This window comes from Diprion similis, chromosome 8, assembly GCF_021155765.1.
Source record: "Diprion similis isolate iyDipSimi1 chromosome 8, iyDipSimi1.1, whole genome shotgun sequence".
Classification (NCBI taxonomy): Eukaryota; Metazoa; Arthropoda; class Insecta; order Hymenoptera; family Diprionidae; genus Diprion; species Diprion similis.
The window spans coordinates 17330431-17353018 of record NC_060112.1 but is presented as its reverse complement, the minus strand read 5'-3'; the positions used below and the strand labels follow the sequence as shown (position 1 = coordinate 17353018).

Genomic DNA, 22588 nt, shown 5'->3' with positions numbered 1-22588 from the left:
TAAGAATCCAACGTGGGCGCCACTGTTCCCCTAAGCTACCCCCAGTCTTACTACCCCCACCCTTTTAACCGAGCTCCCCTAGCCAGAGTGCAAATCTCGGACGGACGCATGTTTTCTTAAGGGATTCTTGCCGAATATAACGTGAAAGCTTGAGGAGAATAAAGTGGAGCTGAATCTTGTGAGTGACAAATTATTCTTCAAAGTCCACTAGTATAATATTAGTCACGAAATTTGGTGCTTGTGGTGTATCGTGTACAATAAATTAACGAGAAATGTGAAACTTGTGCTCAAGGCGTTCCTGGGGGGGTGATGGCTTTCATGCCGACAGCGTCTCCCGCAAAGATTTCACCATTTTTCTATATGTAAAAATGATTTTCCTGTTCTCTGTAGAACATGTCAGTTTACTTTAAACTAACCTGTCCACAGAACAGAGCACGTGATTGTTTAGAAATGTTGCATGTCGAGATATTCGTATCGTAAATATTCGGAGCACTGTTCTCGTACCTTTGTGAAGTCATTTGTTTTGTTGCACGTTCATTTTGTTGTTCATATAGATTTTTCTTGAGACGCTTTATTGAGTCACTGCTCATCACGCTACAGCCTGCCGATATTCTATATTAGTAATTGATAATACGCTATTACGTATTACTTTCTATTCTTCGGCGAATATTACTCATGCATACAGTTTATGTATGCTTAGCCCTGGCTTAGCCAATTTGTTGTTAGAGAGAGGCATCTTATTTCACGACAGCCATATTGTAAAAATTTTAAAACCGACACGATTATGTTTTGAGTCATCTTTTTCCGAGGTTAGCCTCGTTTGCGTCAACAATTGAAGATTTTTACCTAATAAATTGTTAATTATTATCAATATTAGTATATTGCCGTTTAAATTATTTGTCATTCGACAGATAAATTATTATCACTCGTGTTTAATCCCAGAGTTCAAATTTCGTCACGTAGGTATTTAAAAAAAAATTTATTCGTTCAATCAACAATTTATTTATAATTTTTTCCTCTGTTAGTAACTGATTACAAAGAATACACGTTTAATTTGTTGCATGTTTGTGGTGAGTGGCAAAGAATATTTGCTGTTGTAATGACAACTAATAGTGTAGAAAAATATTATTTGTTAAAATGTGTTTGTCAGCTTTGTGAATCCTTTATGTCATTACAAAATTTAAAATTCAATGAAAATATTTTTATCAATAAACCTACACTTCAAAAATCATTTACTCCGTTGTTGTTGTTATGTAATTCTCATGTAGCGCTCATATAAACAAGTTTATTTTTTCCAAATATATTTTCATGTTTTAAAATGAGTTCCAAGAATCACAGTAAACCTTCTGTTGCTGCAAATCTTTAAAATAATACATTTTATATAAATTGGATCCTGTTTAGCAATGAGGAACCGAATTGAATTTTACTATTGTATTTCGTTTTACATAAAAAATTAACCAATTTGTTTTATTTTTACTCATTGTAGTGTCAGTTATGCTTGTAATAAAAATATTATTCTCTTTCTAGTCTTGTTTTGAACAATCTTTCATTTTTTCTACATCAAATTTGTTTTCAGATCACAAATATTTTTTTCAAATATTGAAGGTTTATATTCATATATAAATATTTGCATGCATTTAGTACTTCTTTCTTGTTTTCAGACAAAAAATAGTCTGGAATGTATCACGCTTTAGTATGGTTAAGGAATTCTTTTGTGGTAAACAGCCTCTAATCCTCAATTGCGTAGAAGTAGTTTTGGTTGCCATGTGTACGGTAGTGGTTGATGTGAAATGTAATTTAAATTATAGAATAATAAATATGTCAGCAAAATTTGAGTAGTTTTTTTTATTTTTACCAGACGTGACGTAACGTACGAAGGACAAATTCTGACCCATAAGTCAGCTGAAAATGGAATCCGGAAACAATTTACCTACTGCGGGTAATTACCCTGGTGGGGATCGTCAGCAATTTTGCGTGTCATGGACTTCCCACCAATCTAACATGCATAATGCATTTCCAAAATTGTTGAGCTCCGAACAGTTTGTTGATGTCACGCTGGCCTGTGACGGTGGCTCTATAAAATGCCACAAGGTTGTACTATCTGCCTGTAGCGATTATCTAGAGCGACTGCTTCTGGATATTCCGTGCACTCATCCAATAATTTTTCTGCGTGACATGAGAATGTGGGAACTTCAGGCGCTTGTTGAATTCATGTACCGTGGAGAGGTTTATGTCGAACAACAGCAATTGGCAAAGCTGATGCAAGCTGCCGAAGCTTTACAGGTAGGCAATTTCCAGACTGCGGTATCTTCATTATTCTCTTGAATTATCATATGGTTGATTTGTTATTGAGTAAAAATATTTTTGAATTAGTTCGCTAAAATGTAGAGATAATATCTTCTCAGAGATACGATCAAACTTAGGTCATTTTCAAATCGTCTTGTTATCTCACTCTTTACGCTGAACGTAAGTTTAATCTTTTTACAATTTAATCTTATATTCACGTATGTGTGTATATGTGTATAATTATTAGGATCTTTATCTATTTTTTACATAATGTATTCTATGTTATTCTTATCGCTATTCAACTACACTCAAGAAACGTTTTCTTGGCCTGAATACTAAATCTGTACACACGCAGCTTCAGGTGATAGATAAATCAGTGATGGGTGAAAAACTTACATTTCAAATATTCGTTGTCTAGCAAAAATACATTCCCTAAAAATTTTAGTTCCATGTTTAATTCCTTATTTTCAAGAAGTTGCTGTAACAGTGCAAACAAACAATGTCATTGGGACATGGTCTAATGACACAAACAATGACAACCAAAAAATAGTGACCAATTTAATATTTTCATTTGTTAGTTAGATCTTCAAAACAGTAATGAACCTCATGCGACAACTAATGTTAGAGTTCTAGTGTTTCAAATTATGATGTATAGATTCTATCTCTGAAAGTATTTATCCAGTCTCATACACTTCGATGGACAAAAACCTTATGTTGAGGTTTTCACACTCTATTCTCTAAAGAAAAAAAAGTACTTTTTACATGTACAGCTTAGTTACTTGTAAACCTGCTGTATAGGTACGTGGCCTATCGAATCAAGGAAAAGACAACCCGGACCTGAATGCCGAATCCAGTTCCCAACAATCAAATAATCTTGTGACGCCAACAACTCCGACAAAACAAATAACAATCGAGAATATGAAAAATGAAGATACGCCAATGATAGATGCAAACAATTCAAACTTTCTCGAGTGCACCCCGACAATTGGATCTCCTCAAGTAACACCTTCTGCAACACCCAGCGCAACTCAAAACACTCAGAATTCTGTTAACATGGAACACACCGAAGCACTCCACCACCTGGAAAAAGCATTGAGCGCTTGTGAAGCCACTCTCACTGAGACTCCGGGGCTTGTGAAAATGGAGCCCGATGAACAATTCAATCATGATCACAAACCATACACTATTAGTATGGTTCGTGCTACCAACTGCACACCAGGTAGCCCGTTTCCAGCAATTGAAGGTCAGTGAATTTCTCGCACTAATTCCACAGAGTGAAAGTGTTGTTACCATGATATGCTATTATCTAATTTTCAATGTGAAATAAGTTTTTTTTTTTTTTAATACAAGAACACCGTAACGTTCATGAATTAAAAATCTACCTATGTCATAATTAGCATATTTAGAACAGTGATTGCGAGCCAATTTATTCTAGGCTACCAAAGACGACAGCGCCGTTCCGAAGAAGAGCTGAAACAAGCTTCCGACATGGTCGCACGTGGTATGACGTTCCAAGTTGCTTCAGAAAAGTATAACATCCCAATTAGTACGATCCGTTTCTACATGGTGCGCAAGGGAATTTTACAGAGGAGGAAACGTGGACGTGGCTCAAATAGTCTTGGACTGAACAGTCAACCAGGTAGTCCTGCGAGCCCACCGTTTCACATGATGAACTACCGATTGCCGGAGAGTCTGAACACCAGTTTACCTTAGTGCTATCCTAAAAAGTAGTGAGATCTTAGATTACAGTTAAGTCAAATTGATTGATTTCCAACATCTTGGAGCTGTTCTGGACTAATTTTTCATAGGAACCATGCCACTTCTTGGATTTCGAGTCATTTTAAGTTACTGATACATGGTTAAGATGGTAAAATCTAAGATCATTACAGAGAAATGAGAATTCAGTGCGATGATTGAGAACGTAAATGTATATTAAAGGATGCTCCATTGAATTATATTAGCGAGAGGTGAAATCTTGCACTACTGTGCATCAGGCATGAGCTATGTTACTTTAAATAGTTTCAGATTTTTAGTATTATATTGTTTTCATGAATTCAAAATTATTAGACGTTCAATGACTGGAGCACAAGACTGGAGATTTAAAAATTAGAGATTATTTGCCAGATTTATTAATCCATTTTCTAGGCCTAAGACTACCTCTGTATTTCGATGACACTGTTGGCAAAATGTTTATTTTTGCCAATTCCCGTTTATTGATGGTAAATAGTTTACTACTGTGTTAACGAATCTCGTTAACAGATTTTGTACAGCTTTACTATCGGCTCAGCACATTGCTCTATGTACTTACACGGAACATAATTTTTCCTATGTTTTCACATATTTGATTTATTCGATTTTTTTTTTATTGCTCAAATTGTAAATTATGATTATGCCCGTTACTCTCTTTCGTATATTGGCATTAACAATGATCCATTTTTAGTTTGTACATTTTTTTTTGTTATAATATTAAAATGACTATCATTTGCTTCACTCAATCGTTGCCTTATGAAATAAGTTACTATTCGCAAGTAAAAATCATCATCATAGGATTTACGCTAGCAAAATTTTAAGGTGACATCTAAAAAATAACACTTTTCTTCCCATTGCGTATTATCAACTAGACTATTTTCGTAGAAATAAAAAAATCTAACATATTTGTTGGAGCTAATAATAAGTTAAGTATTTAATAGTTCATGCTTGGAGCCAGAAATAGTCGAAAATAATATGCCTCACTCTCTATTATGAGTCTCGAACAGCTCGCGTATGTATATACTCATCGTAAAAATGTTTTTCAGATTTACCATATAAATTTTATTCGAGACGGCAAGTTCTCAGCCATCACTGGCCCATCCGTGATCATATAATTCACCATTAGCTCAACTATTTCACTGATAGACAAAACCCAATGCAGGACACTGAAGTGCCTGTATAGTTGAATTTCAGCTTCGAATTATTGCATGTCTTATATCGTGTAAAACCAATTCGTTTAAGTTAAGTCTGGAAAATACTTGTACGATGTATTTTGGTTCAGTTTCAGTCTTGAACTTGGTTTACAGAATTATAAATGAAATTTGAATGAGAAACCCAGGTCTATGAAGCTTTGAGAGACAAAAATGCAGCTTAACATGATGCAATTATTGCTACTTTATCATTCCTCTGTATACAACATATTAAGAAATTGAACAATGCAGTGACTGAAGATAAAGCCTGAAAATTGCTTTTGTGATACTGACCGTATATTAATGATTATAATAACAGAACTAAGTTTGAGACTGGAGATACTGAGAATACTTAATTAATTAGTAATAACTTAGTAATCGCAGCCCCCCTATCCTTATACAGATATTTTTGTAGGCACTTTATCATGAAAAGTGAGTTCTTTCTGGCCATTTCTCATAAACTATGCAAATACACTGATAAATATATTGTTAAATTATATGGTAACGAGTAATTAGATCGATATTCTTTCAGAGATAACTGTTTAGCTTTGATAGGCACCACGAAAAAAATGAGGAATCATGACATATAGTAAATTAATCAATGCTTATTATGCAATAGTGTACAAACGTAAAGTTTTAAATAGAGAGTAGAAAGAATAAAACAAAATAATTTTACCATTTTTAACAAAAATGATGGAAGAAAATCATAATTATAATTTTTTATCTATCATTTTTGTTGAAGTTGGTTTGGCCTTTCAGAAAAGTTTTGTCTAATAGGCAACAATAATGACTACATTTGAAGTTGTAGAGAGCGATGTATTGCCTTTGTTAAATAACATTTTGATAGAATCATATTTTTCCATACTATGCAATAAAATCGAACCATATTAGTTGAGAGTGTTCCACAGATAATAGTGCTGAACAAAGGAACATATATCAAATTATTTTCTTACTGTTTGATGATAGTAATTGAATTTTCAAAGCTTTCAAAAAGCATTTACAATGTTACGTGATCACAGTAATGTAATCCACGATTACATATCATTAAACAAACTGGCAGTCATGTTAATCAACAGAAACCAGATTATGATACGTTTTGATTTGTTTTGCATACAACTGTCTCAGAAAAATTGAGGTGTAGAAAATATTTAGGAGAAAATAGTTTTACGTCATTTTCGGCTTATGTCTACTGTTTTAACGAATCTAAAGAATTCTTACAGCCATTTTCTCATAGGAACTAAAAATCCATTCGTAATATATGGAGCATCCCATGTTAAATGGAATGTAGGTTTCAGTTTGAAAAAAATATGACTCACAAAAATCCGTCAGAATTAATTTATCTCAAGTGTTACAGTTTGCCGTGGCTTTACGATAAATGAATTTAAGAAATGATTTTCGATTCGATGTTCAGCACTTCTTCTGTATACTCTTAGGTACAAATTATTGTCCTAAGCTTCCAGTCAAGAAAGATTTTATAAAGATTATTGAACCCAGTATTTCAAACCAATGAAGAATAATTAATTCTTTAATGGCATACATAACGCATTTGTAAGATTAGCAAAAATGTTGAACCAGTAAGGTTCACAGTGTTTGTGTCTTTATTTTCTAGCGGTAATCCGTGTCATACTCATGTGTATAATAATATTTCATAACGTGTAACTAAACAACAATCAAACAAGCGTGGAAAATACTTAATGATTATTGTCAAAGCCGCTATTAGGATATACTATATGCATATTTAGCCATTTTTTATTATGCTAATTCTATTTAATTTCTATCATTTATTATTTATCAATTACCCATTTCTACCGAGTTAGGTATTATTATTTGTAGATACTACTAGCAGCTGAAAATCCTGGTTCGACGCTTTATTAATTATTTCCGTAATTGTATTATTCAGTTGCCAAAGTTCGGTTCAAAAATTAAAGCAAGAAACCTGGCTGAGTTCGCTCTTTGTCAATTCATGTTTAATCAAACAATCTTTCGACCCTAATCATGTTTCATCGATATTTACTTCATAAATCCGAATTGTTGTAAAATAGCAACCAGAAAAATGGGACATAGAATCAAGTATTTACAGAGCATAATTTCCAATGTCTCACTTTTTTGGAAATAGTATTTGTAAATTTTTTTAACTGCCAAAAAATTCGTCTTTTTCAAAAATGAGAATGTTCCTGTGTCGATAGCAAAAACTATGTTTCAAAGTCAAAACAATTAACTAATTGATAGTAAATATTACTACAAAATTATTTCATTCTCAACTTCACCGTTATAATTAAACATATACTGCGATTTGGCCATCAAGTATCATAGTATTATTATTTGATAACGATCTATCATATCCGCACTTGCCACATCTGTTTTAGTCTGAAAGTCATCGAAGTTTGGGTCACACTAAAAACATTAGTTGGCTTACTGTACAATTCTTACTGCATCACGAATAATTCCGGATATAATTCAGCTACGCCTATGTGTTTTGATATCATAATCCGCTATATGAATCGCGAATCAGGTATATATTATAGGTATATAAGTATCTATTATGTTTCTGTTCAAGTGAACATATTTACTCTACATAGAAATTTACCAATTGTAGAAAAATCTTTTTTTTAGATCATTAGCCATATAAGTTGCCAGCGATGTTTTTTTTAGCAGCTAAGGAGAAAGAAAGAAAAAATTTGCCAGATTCTTAAAATCAAAGTATTTTCCTTCATTTTTATGAAATGATGATTCACGTTTTAAGAATATACGATTACTTAATTTTAAGAACGTGTAAGATGTGTTAGTGAAGCATGCTTCGAATTAGAAACTTAGAGCAGCAGTATGGTAATGATGATGATGATGATGATAATAATAATAATAATAATAATAATAATAATAATAATAATAATGATAATAATAATAACTATAATGATGATACCGTTAATGATGACGACGACGATGATGATAATGGTTATTATTAGTTACAAAATAAGGCATTTATTAAGTGCAAAGTATTTCTTAATAAAAGTAATCACAAAAATAACATGGCCATATATTATTATTGATCATTTGAAACTATCTTATTGATTCTTCAATCTAGATACGTTTATTGTCACATACACTATCGTACTAGTACTAAAATTTACGAGAAATTTATAGAAAGTAATCAAAGAGATCTCTACGAAATCGAATCATAGATCATTATTGTATTATTCACACTTAAATATTCTCTTTCATATAATTTACAGCGAGTGAATTATTTTGATATTAAACCCAAAGTTACCAAAAATCATTAACCAAATCTCAAATACAATGATGAATACAGGTTTTTAGAATCAATTGAGTAACTTTGACTACACATAATTTTCCAGAGATCATTACGCGTGGTAGAATTTTTGAAACGTTTTGAAATTCTGGAAAATGAGTTTCATTTTTTGGCAACTGCAGATATTTCAGAGTGGCCGGCGAAAGCTGTACCTTTAATTTTCAAGGATCTCACCTAATTTTTTGTAAAACGTAAAATTATTACACCTGGAGTTGTGAATATAATTAATAATTCTGGCTCTCGTCGTCAGATTCTCACGCGTCCATACGGATTGAGGAAGCGGGAAGAAATGTGTATTGCACGTGCATTTTAATAGGGGAATGACGACCTCGGTGGCCTTGAGAGTTCAGAAGAAGCACTGGATATTTTGGGGTTCTAGCTTTAAAGCCATCTCGTCTTCAGAAACAGAATGCACGCTTTAAACCGTTTGCTCGATTCACGAATTCAGGATGTGCAAGTAGTTTTCTAGCATTGTACAAAATTGATCATATAATAATTTGATATTTATGTAAAATTTACAGAATTAGAATTGAACTTTCACACTTAATTTTCCACTTATTTAAGGTTATTAGGTGCGCTATCAATTAATATTAATTAGTTCAGCTAATTCGAAAGTGTATATTACTATTATACATACATTATTATCAGACTTAATATACGTTTCAACGAGGCTTCATATAAACAAAGCATCGAATGTATGATTGCGAGGATGGCTGGATTTCCCTTCTTCAAATTTCGCTGCAGACAATTTGGGCACGCGGATTGTTGTCTGAAAGTTCTAACTAAAGTTTGGTATAAATAAAGAGTACCGAGAATTTGACATCAGCAGAAACGCCTTTAACAACAGGATGATTATTCTAGACAGAATGAAAAACAAACATGGTTTTTATGCATATAGCAACGTATCTAAGTACTTCTCTCTTGTTTTTAATTTAAAAGTCAGTTAATCACGTTAATCAAAGTATTCAATGTATGATTTAAATAAGGGGAAAATGGATTTTCCATTCTTTTTGTAGAGATTTTTTATTATTACACAAACAGGACTTGAACAATTCGCAATTAGTGTATTAAAGTTTGTGTGACAATGGCTACACATTCGGCTCTTTCGTATTTGCATTTGAAGCGATTTTCAAAGTGTTGCTACTTGCAAGAAATCTTGAATTTTAATCGTTTTTTGGTGGATCTTGATTTCGATTATTGAAACCAATCGTTGTATGGGAGATTGGTACCTTTATGATCGAATTTTTCTATTCTACGAAACTATGATATATTGTGGGCGCAAGTGAGTTTTTAAGGTAATTCGACATCAAATTAAACACTGATCCAGTTCTAACACAATACTGTTAGACACGTAGTATATGACAATGAAAAACTTTATATGGTATAAAATTAAAAATAGAATATAAAGAATGCGATGCATTCATTAGAGGAACAATCTTCGTTGCGCTGTGACAAGTGTCACACAATTGCAACCCGAGTGTCCTGGCATAGTCAATAATATAGTAGGTATATACATTTGTATTTGTTGAAAGTTGCACGCGCTTCGCCAGCTGAAACGTCGATCCTCACGAGTAATATAAAAATAAAATAAAAATAAATAAAATAACAGCAACACGGTGTCCTAAATTCGATTGCAGTGCGCAATTTCTGTTATAGGGTCATCCACGTCGCAGTGTCCGAGCAATGTTTATCATTCGTATACCAAAATAATAACAAGTTCACGTGAATACACGCTGAACCAATAGAACTAGCGTCGGGACGCTGCGCGTCGGGCTCGACGGCACTGCCCGCGGAAAATTGCGTAGCAGGGGCGTCGCGACGCGTGTATTTCTCCTGCGCGGCGCAAGCTCCGCTCTTAGCCCTCGTGATCCCTTTGTGTTATTTTGGGACGAATTGCCGTTCAAAGCTTTAAATAGGACCGACATCCCGACGAGGAAGGCAGTTCATAATATTAATCCTACATGCTGGAACATCGCACTATCTTTGATGTGAGTAAATAATAGATCCTACATTCGAATAACCGTATTTCATATTGTATCAATGCTGCTTATTGTGAGTATTTTTCCGCGCGTGACAATCCGGTCATTTGAATATCGGTCCAGCTGACCGACGTGTTTTCTTCGTACCTAGAAGGCTACTTGTTGGATGATTTGACGTTTCTCTATCGTCACGATGCGTGTATTGAGTTATCGTCAAATTCTCGTACCTTTTCATAATGCTATCCAGTAGAAAATTTTTAGTACTGATAGATCAATCATGAGGTGTGTAAAGTCATCCGGTCAAGTACTGCCGTCGTCGTCGAATTTTTAATTCCCACACGTTTTTCCTTTGTTGCAAACCTTGCGTTGATTGCTTTTATTGTGACAAGTGGATTTGTGGCTTAATTCGGTGAACCGAAACTTAATTCACACGGTCACCTGTACTGTACGTGCACCCATCACGCCCAAACCAATTCCTGTGAAAATGACAGCTTATCAGCGACTCGGCAAAAGCTGCGAAGTGCCTATTACCTATTAGCGTTGTGAAAGTGAAGTAATTAACGGCGCACAGTGGCTGGCTGAAACATTATGTTTTTAACTTGAGTAAATGAAAGAACGGCACTTTTACAAATTATTAATACAATTAACTGACAGCTCAATGCAATTTTTTGGGTTTAATGAAGTTTTTGTAACGTTCGTCGTGCCGATTTTCAAAGTGTAATTGGTATTCAGTAATTTGGTATTGCGTTCCTATGAAATTTCGGTGATAAAATCCAGGTATATGTCGCCATAGGAAGCGTGTGCAAGACATTGAAGGCATACGTGATCGGCAAAGATATATTTTATATCTGCGGAAATGGTACGCCGCAGTTGGTTGCTACATGTGAGCCAGCATTATACATCTTTTTTCTTTTCCTTGTGCTAAATTAAGATGATGGTGGGATGGTCAAGGAAGAAATAATTCACGTTGTAGGAACCAGAGTGAAATCTGGTATTTATTTGAACTATGCCGGAGTCAAAAATAGAGCGTTAGAATTCTTCCCATCGTGGCACTTTCACAATTTTTATAATTTATAATGCCATGTATGCGTGCATTATGCGGAAAGAAAATAAAGACAATTTTCTTCACTGGGTGATAGTTTAACTGCATCGGCTTGAATCCATCGCAACTTATAGATGTTTGACATAATATATACGAGCTGCGCAACCTTGTCGTTGACCTGTTTGCATATCGGGGCACATAGAAAAGTCAGGGTTGTAAGCAGGAGGTCAATTGAGGCGTACGGTATGCGTTTTTGGCAGGATTACATTGGCATGACGAGCGTGTATGAAATACTTCGAAGTTGTCTGCCGGCGATTGTGTGGCCATTATAGAAAAATCTTAGGCCAGACTGCGTGATTTTAGCAGCGTGATTTTTAGATGTGATTGATGATTCTTCAATTGCGTCGTTTCCGGCACGGTGTCCTTTTGGCGCTCCCGATAGAATTTGGCAAGCGTTTCTGTTGTGGCTCGGAAGCTTTCAACTTATACACCAGAGACACAGCAAACGATCTCGACTGTGCTTCCCGCAAATTCGAATTTATTTATGGAACAAGGGTCAAGGAGCGCTTTGCACTTTCGTGGGGTGCAGGAGGTTTATCCACCATACCTATACAGTATACACCTAGTTGGTGTCAGTCACATTTTACTATGTACCTATTATTTGAACAGACACGTGTATGAGCCATATACATACATACATACATATATATACATATATCTTTGTATATTCGTCTATAAATACGGGTTAACCGTGTGAAAAACAACGTGTTTTGGGGATTCCCTCTGATTATGCGTTGTTGTAGCCATCGTCGCCTATAATACGCGGCATTTCGTGACAACGTTCCTTCCAATGCACTCAACGACGTACATTTAGCTGTAAATAGTTTGTACATCAATCGATTTTTCTTATCCTGCAACAATTTTTAAAATAATCATTTTTCTTTGATATTTCAGATCGTTTGGTTTTAACGCGTGAATAAGAACTTGAACGTATAAGTATACCAAAGTGCGTATATATTTCATCAATACGATGATACACGACGACAAATATTCATGTGATGCACGATTGTCTGCATGCCTTATTATGTTTAGACTTTTTTACTCTGTGTATAATCGTTCATTTTCATCAATCGCCGCATAGTCATATTTCACACTGACAACTATGCATATACGGGGGCTGAAAGTGTCTGGAATAAGAAATTATACTCATAATCATATCTCAACGAGATCAGATTGATTTTAATTATAAAGTTAGGGTGACAAGAGAGACACGTGCTCTTCGTCGCAACCGGAATAGAGTACAATTATTTCAAAATGTATCGTGCACTGCAGCTCGATGAAAAAAGGTTTCTATATATCCTATTCCAAAATTGGATAAACATCTGATCTGGAATATGCATGTAAAAACTGTTTTACAGGTCTAAGGACTATCGGAAAATTATACAGCTAATAAATTAAGACACTTTGGCATGAGAAATCTGTCGACATGTGTTCAGATTTCTATACATAGAGCATAACTAACGAACTGCCGTTCATTAAATTACTACCCTCGTCGAGCCAAGAGTTGTTCTTCATCTTCGCTGCCTGCTTGTTTGTAAATCATACACATCGTAATAGCACATGCATATACATCATCATAACTTATGGTCGACCGATGTCATCAAACTCGAGAAATACCTGTGCTTCATTGTTTGAACGCCGATATCACAAAAGCAATTTTTGTGGTAAGTGATTCGCAATGATGATCAGGATAGCAAGAAAAACCTTTGCTTTAAATTTCCAAACTAACAAGGAGGAAATTATCCCCGCCGTTAATTTTTTTTTTTGTTCAAATACGAAACGATTACTGAGTTTTCAATTTAAAATCACTCGGTCAAGTAACAATAGAGATGGATACCAGTTTTCTTATTTCAGTAATTGATCAAGTATAACGAGTCTTTTGAATTCTCTTGTCGGTTTCTACAAAATTCTGACAATCGTTAAAAAAGCTCTGAAGAAACTTTTCGACTCAGTTGTGGCACAATTGTTGGGTCTGAATTACGATCACAAACGCCCCGAACAATTCGAAACGCTACATCGTCATTCTCATCGCATCAAGTGTGACGTACAAGTTCGTTCTCTCTTACTTACTTATACCGAATGAGGCAATATTTTTTTCGCAATCTGCACACAGATGCCTTCGGAGTGCATAGCCAACCCCCTGCAGCGCGAATTGGCCGACTCGATAATTCGCATGCAAACTCTGGACGAGATTCGTATCCTTCTCGCATGTGGTGCAAAGCCGAACGAGCCGGTAACCCAGGGTCTTCGACCTTTGCACTACGCCGTTTGGCAGAGGTACGAGGAAGCCGCACAACTTCTGCTGGTCCGGGGAGCAGACATCGACGCCATCGACGAGTGCGGCTACTCGGCGCTCCATCTCGCCGCCGAACACGGCTATTTGGACTTGGTGAAGCTGCTCCTGAAATATGGGGCCAAGGTCGACCACCGTGCCGATACCGGAGAGCTTTTTCCCAGGACGATGCTTTGCGACGAGCCCCTCAGACTCGCCCTCAGGAATCGCCACATCGAGGTGGCCAGGGTGCTTCTAGAGGCCGGTGCCAACCCGAACAAGCGATACTTTTTTGGCTCGGAGATAAATCTGGTATCACCGATAGATCTGGAGTGTTTAGAGCTCCTCCTGGCTTTCGGTGCTTTACCAAATACCAGAGATCGCGCTGGACTTACGCCGCTCATGAAAGCCGCACGGTTACCGCAGGTAAGATGATCCGTTTACACAATGTGTATGTACAGTAGGTCCTTGTCAAGGGCTTGGAACCCAATGTCTCTGACCCGTTAATCAACTGTGCCTTTTAGGGTGTGACCTCGGTCTTGCTCTTGCTGAGCTACGGCGCTAGCGTGAATGATTACGCCGATGCCAGGCACGATTATCGGACAGTTTTGCATTACGCCATTCTTGGAGGAGATCCAGAGGTGATCAATCTGCTATTGAAGCAAGGTGCCAGGCTAGACCTGGGGCCCGATTATCAGAAGCCGTCAGCCTTGGACCTGGCCATCCTCAAGGGAGACCCGAGCATTGTTGAAATGCTTTTAAACGCAGGTAAGAGATACTTTATTGGATCGTTATGTCGTTGCAGGAGAATTTTATTGCTGGCATCCGTAACAGCTTCTTATACCACTTCCTGTCATCGATTAATATGTTTGTCACCGTCTTAATTTCGATGAAAGTTGTTTGCAACGAAATGCAATTCAATTCAAGCCATTTAGCACGAAGATTAATTGTCTATCAAAATTTTATAGACTTGTATCAGAGTGCAGGGCTTTCGTTCCAGAGATTAAAAAGTGAATTATTGTATGACACGTTGAGTGGCTACTTATACTTATAAGCTTAATACCCACTTGAGTGCTGCATTGAAGATAAGCATCCCTCTTTAAACATGACCGACTCACCTCAGAGCCGTTCGAGTCGTTTAAAAGTGCATCCTCAGTTCAGATTCAAAGTAACTCCTTCTATGTGAAAAGGGAACGAACCGCGTACCAACAGCCATTTTTTTCTCAGGAGCAAACGTAAACGCATCATCGCCTATCATCGGATCTCCGCTGCACGTCGCGTGCGCGGATAACATCCCAAATCGTCTTGAGATACTGAGCATGCTCCTGGAGCGAGGCGCAGATCCTAATCTGGTGATCAGAAGCGACGAGGGTCCTGCGCTGCGTCCTGTCCTTGCAGAGTACGTCGCCTCGAACGAGAATCCGTCGGTGGAGGTGGTGGCCCTCCTCTTGAAATACGGCGCCAGGGTCGTAATAAAAACCCAGTATCGCGATCCTCACGGGATTTTAAATTCCTTACAAAACACGGCGGACAAGCCGCTCCTCCTCCGCGCCCTCCTTGAAGCCGCGGAGAGCTTTGATCCTTGCATGATTCGCAGATCCAGCAGCCTCACCGACGCCCAGAGGGCCCTGGTCATGGAGGCGGCCCAAACTCCGCTGCCTTTAACGCATCAGGCTCGTCTAATTGTCCGGAAACTGTGCGGCCCCGGACTGCCGAAAATAGTCGATAGTCTTCAGCTGCCTCAGTCGCTGCACCGTTACTTGCTCTACGACTTTTACTGATGAAAGATTTTTCCCTCGGTGCCAGAAAGGCTTTGACTTGACTGGGGATTTTTCACGGCCCTTGAAGCTTAGTTTGCTGCTCTTATCGTTTGACGGTGTACGTAATTTTTTTCGCTGCAAGATCTGGAGTTTCAAATAGTCGAGCACACCGTCAATCAGCTGATTGGTCATAATTGTGAGGTAAAAAGGCTGTGTTAAAACCGTCGATTTTTATTCACTTACGTTTTATTCCTTAGTGGTATACTTGTTGTATAATAGTTTTTTTGATAAGGTTCGAGAGACAGTTAGAGAAAGCGAGTTTCGGCTCAATAATCGGATGAGGTAATTGAAACGCTACAGATCAACTTGCAGATATAAATTATCAGCAAGAATTACCCGGTAACAAACGCGTAGAAATATATACATTTCGTTGCATTGTCAAAGTGATTTTCCATATGTATAAATTTATATTGTTAGTTGCGCCTTCGATTAAAAGGCGGCAATTGCTCCTAGGAAAAGTATTATAATTCTCCTTGTATTTTGTTACCTATATAAACATGTAGTCTTCTCGATTAATCGATAGTGATATTATATTTATGCATAAACGTGCATATAATATTTATATTTACTACACTTAGTGCATGCGATCAGCGACTATTGTGTTTATCCAATTATTAACGAAGTAGTTGAAAACAAGATATGGATAATTTTTAATACGAACGTGATTCTAACGAATCTATTTAATTTTTTACCTTTGTATTTGTATTCCACAATGTATGTAATAATAAATATCATAATATGTAAACCTTATTTAAAAAGAGCTATCACGTGGACTTACGTATTCGTATATATTGCTCTAATCCTCCAACTAAAGAAATGACTCAGTGCTGAAAACCCATTGGCAGGTATTCAAAAGCTTACCCTAAACCTGAAAAGTGACAAAGCATTTATAAGAAGAAAGACTGCGCGTCGCAACAAAGCGGCTTTTCAACTGTACACAATATTCATGAATATGTGCAACATGGATACCATGATCGATTTTGCTTACAGTATAACGTAAAAGTTTGAGGACTCAGTTTCAAATCAACATCAAGACGGAGTTAATGTTCATAGCCGGAGAGCCTTGACGCAATTTAGAAAATTCTTGAACCTTGACTGACAATGAGTACATTCTAAATTGGTGGTTTATCCCCTGCTATTTAAATGACGATTCAACGTATGGAACTTCGTTGCATCTTGACAAAGAAGAACAAAGATATTGCTGTGCAATGTTTGAGACGCTAGTTCATTAATTAAATATCTAGAGTATTCTAGAGCCAGGTAGGGGTCTTGAATCAAATAGTTCTTGGCCACCGGTTCGTAACGTACGATGTCGTTGGACGAGTGTGCGACAATCTTCTTTTCCACCTCGAAATAGCAGCCTCAATACCGTAGCTTACGTCAAACTTTTGGCAGCCTCCTTACAGCCAGTGAAGAAACAAAATTGCCCATGAATAAATCTAGCAGATGCGGGTCGTGTGGGTGACCGTGCAAAAATGCAACTCACCTATGTATAGTATTTATATCGCAGTCATTATTTGTGATCAATGCACGTATCTGAACGATCTCAACTGGAAATTTTTTCGCACACTCATTCAGGCTTTGCGAAAAATTCTGCCGTGAGGCAGGCGCAAATGGTATTATTTATTTGGAAAAAAGATATTCGCATTGTTTATAATACGGTTCAGTATGTCCCTAACGTATGTATACATGGAATAGTATATTGTTTTTCGAAAAGTCATTGTAAAATGCGATATGGCCAGGCGCGTGGTGTTTGGAAATCTTTGTGTGTATAAATAAGGTATAATTCTCCGACCTTGGTGGATTTTAACCGACTATAGAAAAGTCTTTAACCCAGACGCTTTACAATCCAAAAACGACAACTCATTGTCAGTAGAGATTCCCGAGTCGACTTTCACGAGAAAAATTTTATGCAGGGTGTTGAACCATTGTCCTTGAATTCTGTACACGGAGACTTATATGGCTAATTGTGGAAAGTCTATAAGATGTTTGCATAATTTATTATCTGAAATTTCCTGCCATTTTATGAGTGCCATTAAAAGGTATGGTACCTAAGCTACTATACAGATGTGTTTATCAGGAATGCAATAGTACTTGATTTATTCCTAAATTTTTAGAGGTGGACATGGTACAGTATAGATTGAATCAAACGCACAATTATACTTGAATTAACATATCAGTCCGCCATTAATATTACGATACTGAAATAGCGGCAGGGGTATGATTGTACTGAACTTATGGGTAGCAGTGATCTACAATCTAGGTATAGGAACTTTCAAAAAACTCCGAGTAGCATCGAAGAGTATTTGATGAATTCGCAACTTTGCTAATTGAATTTGGCTGCTGTCTTTAATATTCTTCAGCTCCTCAGCGACAAAGTTTCCAAACGCAGCAAAACCGTCTTTCTCTTGTACATCGTTCGCCTTGATCACTCGTATTCTCGGATCGTCAACGTCCCCTCGTAACTTCGGTCGTTTGCTAGTCAATTCCAGAAGCGCCGGTTCGCCGCTTGAATTTCTCTTACTAGCTGTTGATCCTGGTGATTGTTTTTGCGCCTCGGGGATACCACCTTGCTGCACATTGTAATCCAAGGGTACTTCTCCCGGTTCTAAGGGCGTTAACGTGCTGTTTTCGCTGTCGTAGTAAAACACGTTCTGAATGTCCTAAAAAATGGATTTAAACTTTGTGAGAAATTCGGCCGTTAACTCATAATACAGAATGGAAGCAGAATTGTTTAATGAATATACTGCGGCCGATGAAAGGATTGATATTATATACCGAATTGGCAATATCCAATTCTTGATTCATATCGGTTTTTAAGGGTGCGTTAGGGTTCAACGGGGTCAACGATTTCTTAGCAACGTCGTCCTTCAAAAACATCAGCAGATCCAACGCAAACCACTGCGGTTTTCTAACTAAGTTCGCGTTGTTCGGACCAGCTGTTAACTTTGCGTAATTCCACCTGCGATATTCCTTTCGAAACGAGCTTCTGAGCATGTACAATTTCTTTTCAACGTCGGCCAGCGCGCAGTTGAAACGATGTGCCATTTCCATGAGCGCCTCGCGGCGCTGTCTTCGGTTCTTATAAAATTCGTGGCTGGTATCCCAGAGGCAATTTCTCTCTTTGTACATTTGTATCAGAGCCGTGGTACTGGTCTGGTCCCATTCCATTTCTTGCGGTCGCATAGTTCTGGTCAAACTTACCGAAGCTTCCTCTAAGGATGACATATCGTTGATCAATCAAGTATCATCAAATATCCCAATTCTTTTCACTCTTTCCTCGGAAAATTGACTTTGGGAGAGCTGTCGTTGTCCCGTTATTCACTCCAAACAACACCAGAGTATCCCCATGGTAACCCTAATTTATTATCGAGCTGCCAATCGACTAAACAAACGAATGTCGTTTCCTCGGTATTTAGATCTTCGTTTCTTCCTACATGCACTGATATTGTCGCCCTCGGAATACGGTTTGTGTGTACCATACGTACAGGAAACCCCGTTGAGTGGATGCGTGCCTCTGACGTGAGTAATTTCCGAAATCGGTGAGTTTCGAGGCTCCTGTGGAATATTAGTTTCGGTAAAAAATCTTTCCGAGGTTGGATAATTTTGAATTTGAATTCGATAGGTTGAATTTCGAAATCGAATCTCGACAAGCGACTATCGATAGTGATTAGCAGACGACGTTATCGATGTCAAGTCGCATAGCAGACTGCAGACAGGACGTGGGTAAACATGGCTGCCGCGGTTCTGGGCACCGTCCTGAGAAAATCTGCAGGATTTCCTCTCGTGGGAAAAGGCTTGCTGAAAAATGGAGCTGGCATCTATTTCGTCGAGTAAGGTTTTTCGTTAAGCTAACGTTGTTATCATTAGATGCCAATCGGCTAATTACGTAACGTCGTTATAACCTATACGATTTGTGATCATCGTATTTTTTCTATGCCATGTAATTGTCGTTTACCCAATACTTGGGGAAACTTGAATCAATTTCCAGCAAAAGTAATCTTTATGTCAAACTGGATGGTCTTTAATTATTTTATACTTACCTTTTTCACAATGTAACACAATGTAATTCCACACAGTGAATTTGGATGACTTAAAGTTTTGCTTTACTCATAAAAAATTGAAATGGAGAAGCGACAAGTTGTAAATGTGTATCAGGTGATATTTTCACTTGTTCTAAGTACATGTTACTTATCTGCATACGGTTTTCAATCGCTATCGAGGAATTAGTGTGTATGATTCAACTGTCGCAGAGAAGATTTTTGTACGCGATTGATTACTAGCGTTATTAATCACATGTGCACTGTTAAAATTCACGGACTCTGGCAAAATCAGTCAATCGACTGTTTAAATTTCTTGAACCTTGTCTATAGCATTCATAGAATCAGCTGTAAAAATATATTCCGTTGACTAATCCTTGCAATGTTGAAATATTTTCTGTTTAAATAATAGATGATTCGTAAAATTTGAACATTTTCTTGTGAAATGTTATTTATGTGTTATTTTTGTGATCATACAGCCGAAGGCAAGGTCATCAAAGCCAAATAGATCAGGAATACCTAAAGGCGTACCATGGTCCGGTATTGTACCCGGATGAATACACGTCGCAGTATCCGACGACTTATAAAACTGAACTCGAGCCACCTCGTGAACATAAGGTTCAGAATTCGTTTTTGAATTTCGGGCCGCAGCATCCGGCAGCTCACGGTGTGCTACGTCTGGTGCTCGAGCTTGACGCCGAAACTGTTATAAGGTCAGATCCTCACATCGGACTGCTGCACCGTGGAACTGAGAAGTTGATCGAATATAAAACCTACACCCAGGCTTTGCCTTATTTCGATCGTTTGGATTACGTCTCGATGATGTGCAACGAACAGTGCTACTCATTGGCAGTTGAGAAATTGCTCAACATCGACGTTCCAATTCGCGCTAAGTACATTCGTGGTAAGTATATTTCTTGCAATTGTTCTGATCAAGTGACCAGTAGGAATTACCAAATCTGTTGAATGCAGAAAGAGCTAATAGTCAATTAAATAAAAACCCTTATAACCCAGTCCACATCGTACTCTTCAATGAATTACTTATTTGGAAAGAATTTATCATTAAATTTAATGATAATGTCCTCGCAAATACCCACGCTTAACGTGTTGAAGATTCGAAAAGTCCATAGTCTTCCCAATCCTACCTTCGGTAATTAACATTTTGGTGTCTAGTCTATTTTTAGTTAGATGGTTAACTTTTAGCTCTGCTTAAAATTTTATCCAACAGTTCTTTTTGCTGAGATCACCCGAATTCTGAATCACATTATGGGTATTGGCACTCATGCGTTGGATATCGGAGCCCTGACTCCATTTTTCTGGCTATTTGAGGAGCGTGAAAAACTCATGGAATTCTATGAGCGTGTCAGTGGTGCCCGTATGCATGCGGCCTATATTCGACCAGGTGGAGTTGCATTGGATATGCCATTGGGTTTGATGGACGACATCTATGAGTTTGCCAGTAAGTTTGCAGAAAGATGTGATGAAGTTGAAGATCTCTTGACAGAGAACAGAATCTGGATAGCACGTACCACAGACGTAGGTGTAGTGTCTTATGAAGATGCACTGAATTGTGGATTCAGCGGTGTCATGTTGCGTGGCTCTGGAATAAAATGGGATCTACGAAAGGCGCAGCCATATGACGCTTATCATTTAGTTGACTTTGACGTCCCCATTGGAGTAAAAGGAGATTGTTACGATAGGTGAGAGAGAATACCAACCACAATCTGAAAACTTTCTTGAATTGTTTGGATTCCATTTATCGTTTGGTTGAATTGGATGACACGTAGCTGTAAAAGTGACTAAAAGTATTGTTGATTTTACTTGTGATGTTATCCTTTCTGTACGTTGAATTAGATGAAATATTTTCTACATATCATTTTAGATATCTCTGCCGTGTGGAAGAAATGCGTCAGTCTCTGAGAATCATTCACCAGTGTCTAAATCAGATGCCTGAAGGTGAAATCCGTACGGATGATGCAAAAATCGCTCCACCACCCCGCTCGGAAATGAAGTCCAGCATGGAAGCACTCATCCATCATTTCAAGCTCTTTAGTCAGGGCTACCAGGTACCGCCCGGTGCTACTTATACGGCAATTGAAGCACCAAAAGGAGAATTTGGTGTATATCTTGTCAGCGATGGCGGCAGCAAACCGTATCGCTGTAAGATCAAAGCCCCCGGTTTTGCTCACTTGGCCGCGCTAGATATGATCGGAAAAAAACATATGTTGGCGGATATTGTGGCCATCATTGGTACACTGGATGTAGTATTTGGTGAAATTGATCGATGAGTTGATCGAATTGGCAGTCGTATATAGACATATAGAAATATCGAAGCAGTGGCGATGTAATTTATGAACTTGAATGAATTCAAGTAACGTGAAGAATAAGTTGAGCGAATCTCAATAGTACGGTTTTTATAAGTATATTTGAAAGGTTAAAGGGGTATTATTTCTCATGCGGCTTCTCTCAATGATAATACCTGATATTAGATCTGGATTTTTTCTCACAAGTAATGATGAAATTTTATATTTTGAATCAGATCAGCTCGCGTACGCAAATACTTGTTTATTAACAAATTAACTCGCTGTGAAATATTTAAAAGAAATTAAATAAAGATTATTGTTGCTGCAGAGTTTAGCACCTTTAAATGCTCTTCTCATCTTACGGTGTTGTTTCTAAACGATTGAATAAACATGGTACCAGTGACGTCTTAGAGAATTCCCAGTTTTTATCAACTATTTGGAAACTGTAAAGACAAATTAAATCCAACGAAAAAAAATCTTACTCTTATATTACCCTCATCGTCCTTTGATTTTATATTTAATCTAAAGCGGCTTATTAGA

At 37.3% G+C, this 22588-nt stretch overlaps 4 protein-coding genes across 6 annotated transcripts; 3 read left to right on the top strand and 1 right to left on the bottom strand.

Moving 5' to 3' along the window:
• The first annotated feature begins 50 nt into the window (after nucleotides 1-50).
• On the top strand, nucleotides 51-7895 carry LOC124409928 (broad-complex core protein isoforms 1/2/3/4/5). Its single transcript, XM_046887899.1, has 4 exons — nucleotides 51-178; nucleotides 1859-2283; nucleotides 3085-3529; nucleotides 3722-7895. The coding sequence occupies exons 2-4, from the start codon at nucleotides 1909-1911 to the stop codon at nucleotides 3997-3999; spliced, it is 1098 nt and encodes a 365-aa protein (XP_046743855.1). The 5' UTR covers nucleotides 51-178; nucleotides 1859-1908; the 3' UTR covers nucleotides 4000-7895.
• Nucleotides 7896-10380: 2485 nt separating this feature from the next.
• On the top strand, nucleotides 10381-16450 carry LOC124409925 (ankyrin repeat and SOCS box protein 13-like). 3 transcript variants are annotated; one of them, XM_046887896.1, is made up of 5 exons: nucleotides 10387-10520; nucleotides 12508-12559; nucleotides 13727-14311; nucleotides 14410-14653; nucleotides 15113-16450. In XM_046887896.1, the coding sequence occupies exons 3-5, from the start codon at nucleotides 13727-13729 to the stop codon at nucleotides 15664-15666; spliced, it is 1383 nt and encodes a 460-aa protein (XP_046743852.1). In that variant the 5' UTR covers nucleotides 10387-10520; nucleotides 12508-12559; the 3' UTR covers nucleotides 15667-16450. The 3 variants fall into 3 exon arrangements, with proteins under 3 accessions (XP_046743851.1, XP_046743852.1, XP_046743850.1); XM_046887895.1 differs by lacking the exon at nucleotides 12508-12559 and having other exon boundaries at nucleotides 10381-10520; XM_046887894.1 differs by lacking the exons at nucleotides 10387-10520; nucleotides 12508-12559 and adding an exon at nucleotides 13015-13277.
• Nucleotides 16451-17644: 1194 nt separating this feature from the next.
• Nucleotides 17645-19124, bottom strand: LOC124409929. The gene is made up of 2 exons (XM_046887900.1): nucleotides 18484-19124; nucleotides 17645-18368 (listed from the first exon to the last, which is right to left on the bottom strand). The coding sequence occupies exons 1-2, from the start codon at nucleotides 18931-18933 to the stop codon at nucleotides 17958-17960; spliced, it is 861 nt and encodes a 286-aa protein (XP_046743856.1). The 5' UTR covers nucleotides 18934-19124; the 3' UTR covers nucleotides 17645-17957.
• A 268-nt stretch (nucleotides 19125-19392) lies between these two features.
• Nucleotides 19393-22451, top strand: LOC124409926 (NADH-ubiquinone oxidoreductase 49 kDa subunit-like). The gene is made up of 4 exons (XM_046887897.1): nucleotides 19393-19538; nucleotides 20225-20649; nucleotides 20974-21445; nucleotides 21628-22451. Exons 1-4 carry the CDS (start codon nucleotides 19438-19440, stop codon nucleotides 22031-22033), a joined length of 1404 nt encoding a protein of 467 aa, XP_046743853.1. The 5' UTR covers nucleotides 19393-19437; the 3' UTR covers nucleotides 22034-22451.
• The last annotated feature ends 137 nt before the right edge of the window (nucleotides 22452-22588 follow it).

Coding starts and splice junctions, on each gene's coding strand:
- LOC124409928 (XM_046887899.1), top strand. CDS start 1,909: ATGGAATCCGGAAACAATTTACCTACTGCGGGTAATTACCCTGGTGGG. Junction 2,284..3,084: donor AAGCTGCCGAAGCTTTACAG/GTAGGCAATTTC, acceptor CCTGCTGTATAG/GTACGTGGCCTATCGAATCA. Junction 3,530..3,721: donor CCCGTTTCCAGCAATTGAAG/GTCAGTGAATTT, acceptor AATTTATTCTAG/GCTACCAAAGACGACAGCGC.
- LOC124409925 (XM_046887894.1), top strand. CDS start 13,197: ATGGTCGACCGATGTCATCAAACTCGAGAAATACCTGTGCTTCATTGT. Junction 13,278..13,726: donor TCACAAAAGCAATTTTTGTG/GTAAGTGATTCG, acceptor ATCTGCACACAG/ATGCCTTCGGAGTGCATAGC. Junction 14,312..14,409: donor AAGCCGCACGGTTACCGCAG/GTAAGATGATCC, acceptor TGTGCCTTTTAG/GGTGTGACCTCGGTCTTGCT.
- LOC124409929 (XM_046887900.1), bottom strand. CDS start 18,933: ATGTCATCCTTAGAGGAAGCTTCGGTAAGTTTGACCAGAACTATGCGA. Junction 18,369..18,483: donor AATTGGATATTGCCAATTCG/GTATATAATATC, acceptor TCCATTTTTTAG/GACATTCAGAACGTGTTTTA.
- LOC124409926 (XM_046887897.1), top strand. CDS start 19,438: ATGGCTGCCGCGGTTCTGGGCACCGTCCTGAGAAAATCTGCAGGATTT. Junction 19,539..20,224: donor GCTGGCATCTATTTCGTCGA/GTAAGGTTTTTC, acceptor GTGATCATACAG/CCGAAGGCAAGGTCATCAAA. Junction 21,446..21,627: donor AAAGGAGATTGTTACGATAG/GTGAGAGAGAAT, acceptor ATATCATTTTAG/ATATCTCTGCCGTGTGGAAG.